General features: G+C 54.0%; 2 protein-coding genes across 2 annotated transcripts in view; one reads left to right on the top strand and one right to left on the bottom strand.

Moving 5' to 3' along the window:
• LOC126578398 (uncharacterized) overlaps positions 1-2,500 on the bottom strand; it is a 4,453-nt gene that overhangs the window by 938 nt on the left and 1,015 nt on the right. The window contains exons 1-2 of the mRNA XM_050240906.1: positions 1,867-2,500; positions 1-102 (exon numbers count right to left, since the gene is read on the bottom strand). The exon at positions 1-102 is cut by the window's left edge and continues 374 nt beyond it; the exon at positions 1,867-2,500 is cut by the window's right edge and continues 1,015 nt beyond it. Of these exons, the coding sequence (XP_050096863.1) occupies positions 1-102; positions 1,867-2,500 (736 nt within the window). The remainder of the gene's footprint in view (positions 103-1,866) is intronic.
• On the top strand, positions 651-1,889 carry LOC126578407 (vacuolar protein sorting-associated protein VTA1 homolog). Its single transcript, XM_050240924.1, has one exon. It carries the CDS (start codon positions 769-771, stop codon positions 1,717-1,719), a length of 951 nt encoding a protein of 316 aa, XP_050096881.1. The 5' UTR covers positions 651-768; the 3' UTR covers positions 1,720-1,889.

The following is a 2,500-nucleotide window of genomic DNA, read 5'->3' as shown; positions in this document are numbered from 1 at the left end:
CTGCAGCTTGTGGTCCACGGATTGTGGCGCTTCCTGGGGGTAAACCTGGCCACCACCGAACGAGTGGCACGATCCTTCATCACTAACGGCAGCCTCGGACACCTGCACGATGAAAACGGTGGCAAAAAGGGTTAACACTAGCCAGCAGCAGCAGGTGGTAGCAGCAAAAGGGCTGCCCGCAGTCTTCATTTTGTCCGTCGGTCACAGCTTGGCTCGCGTTCTTCTCTTCAAGCGCCACGCATACAGTTCGAACGCCTGGGAATTGTGAACACGAAGCTAGATCGAAGAGTGCGCTGTTCGACAGTTTTGATGCTCAGAGCTGATTAGGTGCGGTAGGGTTTTCCGAAGTTGGCGCTATCAGCTATCACGAAGCGCGTATCTTTAACGAGCCTCCACCCAAAGGGGTCAGCAACGTGTCAGCTTTATTGCGCCGGGTGAACGAGAGGCACGATCTCGAGACGCATTCGCGAGAGCGAGAGCAAACACGCCGCCAAAGCCAACAGTTGACGAGCGAACAAAATGGCGTCCCACGCCGAATGAACACTCCGCGCGAGGTAAACAAAACAAAGTGATACCCCAAAATGTCAAAATAATGCGCACCCCTTCCACCCCACCCGAGCCCATCCAAGTTCACGCGTGAACTGGTACCTGTCAAAGTCCAGTTTTCACTGCGCCCAGCGATTACTCATCATTGTTTTTGCGTTGAAAGGACCGCAGTAATTCGTTGATTAGTTTCTCCCGTTTCCCCACCCTTGTTCGAGGCGCACGATGGCGACCAACTTTCCGGCCGTTTCGCCGGTGATGAAACCGATCCAGCACTACCTCAAGACGGCCCAGGAGCACGATGGGCGCGATCCGATCGTCGCCTACTGGTGTCGCCTGTATGCGCTCCAGACGGGGCTGAAGATCCCGCAGCAGAGTCCCGACGATCGCAAGCTGCTGCTCGCCATCATGGACTGGCTGGAAAAAACCAAAACCCAGATGGCGGATAACGAGTCGATCACGCATGAGGTGGCCGCCCAGGCCTATCTGGAGAACTACGCCCTCAAGCTGTTCCTGTACGCGGACAAGCAGGATCGGGCTGCGAATTTTGGCAAAAACGTCGTGAAAGCTTTCTACACGGCCGGTATGATCTACGATGTGTGCCTGATCTTTGGCGAGCTGACGGAAGAGGTCACACAGAACCGCAAGTACGCCAAGTGGAAGGCCTCCTACATTCACAACTGCCTGAAGAACGGTGAAACGCCCGTCGCTGGACCGTTACCGATGGAAGACGACACGGATGAGCTAGCGAACGAGCTGACAAAGCTGGGACCAGCAACAGGGCCAGCACCGGGACCATCGCCTGGCCCAGCGGCACCACAGCCAGGACCGAGTCATGTCGGATTTCAACCAACACCACCACCGGCCGTTCCGTCGGGATCCAACAATTCGATTGAAATCGATCATTCGGATCCGTTCAGCAAGCTGAAAGCCCCCACACCGCCGAGTGAACCGGAGAAATCTCCCGGTGGCTTCGTACCGTACACCGGTGGCTCCTCCTTGGACACCCTGAAGGTCGTCAATCCGTCCGGCATGCAGCTGCTGCCGGAGCAGGTCGTGAAGGCGCAAAAGTATTGCCGCTGGGCCGAAAGTGCCTTAAACTATGACGACGTCGGTACGTCGATCACAAATCTTCAAAAAGCGCTCCGTTTACTGCAGACAGGCAAGGACGAATAGCTTCACCACTCAGGCACCACTATTCTGGCGGGCCCGTCCCATCAATCCCATCATTTTGTTGTGCTGCTCCACTCAGTTACTAAACGTAATCCGCTTCTATATGTTACTGTAATGATATAAAACTATATAACGATAATAAACACGTACCATTGACGAGGTACTGGAACGTATTGGCGTTGCTCCTTTTACCACCTCTTTCGTTGGCTTTGGTGACTCTACCCTTATCCGCTTCGGTGTATCTTCTTTCCTGATAATGGATACTTCTCTGGAGCGCACCAGTTGACCGTTGTTGGCGCGTTTCCTCGGTGAAAGCGGAATGTTTACTAACGGCTGCGTACTCGGTGAAGCGACTGCCGCCACCTTTTGTCGCAAGATTGGTTTCGATCCGAGTAGAATTCGTTTTTGAAGTGAAATTTCCCTCGCTGTCCCTTGGTTCGATTTCGGTTGAATCGGTGTGGACGATCCTTTGGGGGCGATCGATGAGGTGGAAGGGAACGTCCGGGATGATTCCGGCTTTGTCGTCTGTCGTCGCTCGGAAGGGTTTTGGTTTTCCCTCGCCATGGCGCACGCACATGCACGGGAACAGTAGAGCTTTCGGTCTCGCATGACCGCTGTGCCACCATTTTCCATCAACGATTTCTGGCACCAGAAGCAGCTGTTCAGTTCGAGTATCGTGTCTTCGGCAGCTTCATGTTCAATCGATTGTCGCTCCGTTTCGTACTGCTGCTGCTCCTGCTGCTTCTCATCTTCGATCGTACCATCATCTTCATCTTCTTCAGTT

The sequence above is a fragment of the Anopheles aquasalis genome, chromosome 3 (genome assembly GCF_943734665.1).
Source record: "Anopheles aquasalis chromosome 3, idAnoAquaMG_Q_19, whole genome shotgun sequence".
NCBI classification, from domain to species: Eukaryota; Metazoa; Arthropoda; class Insecta; order Diptera; family Culicidae; genus Anopheles; species Anopheles aquasalis.
The sequence above is the reverse complement of the archived record's forward strand: the minus strand, read 5'-3'. Positions and strand labels throughout refer to the sequence as shown.

Coding starts and splice junctions, on each gene's coding strand:
- LOC126578407 (XM_050240924.1), top strand. CDS start 769: ATGGCGACCAACTTTCCGGCCGTTTCGCCGGTGATGAAACCGATCCAG.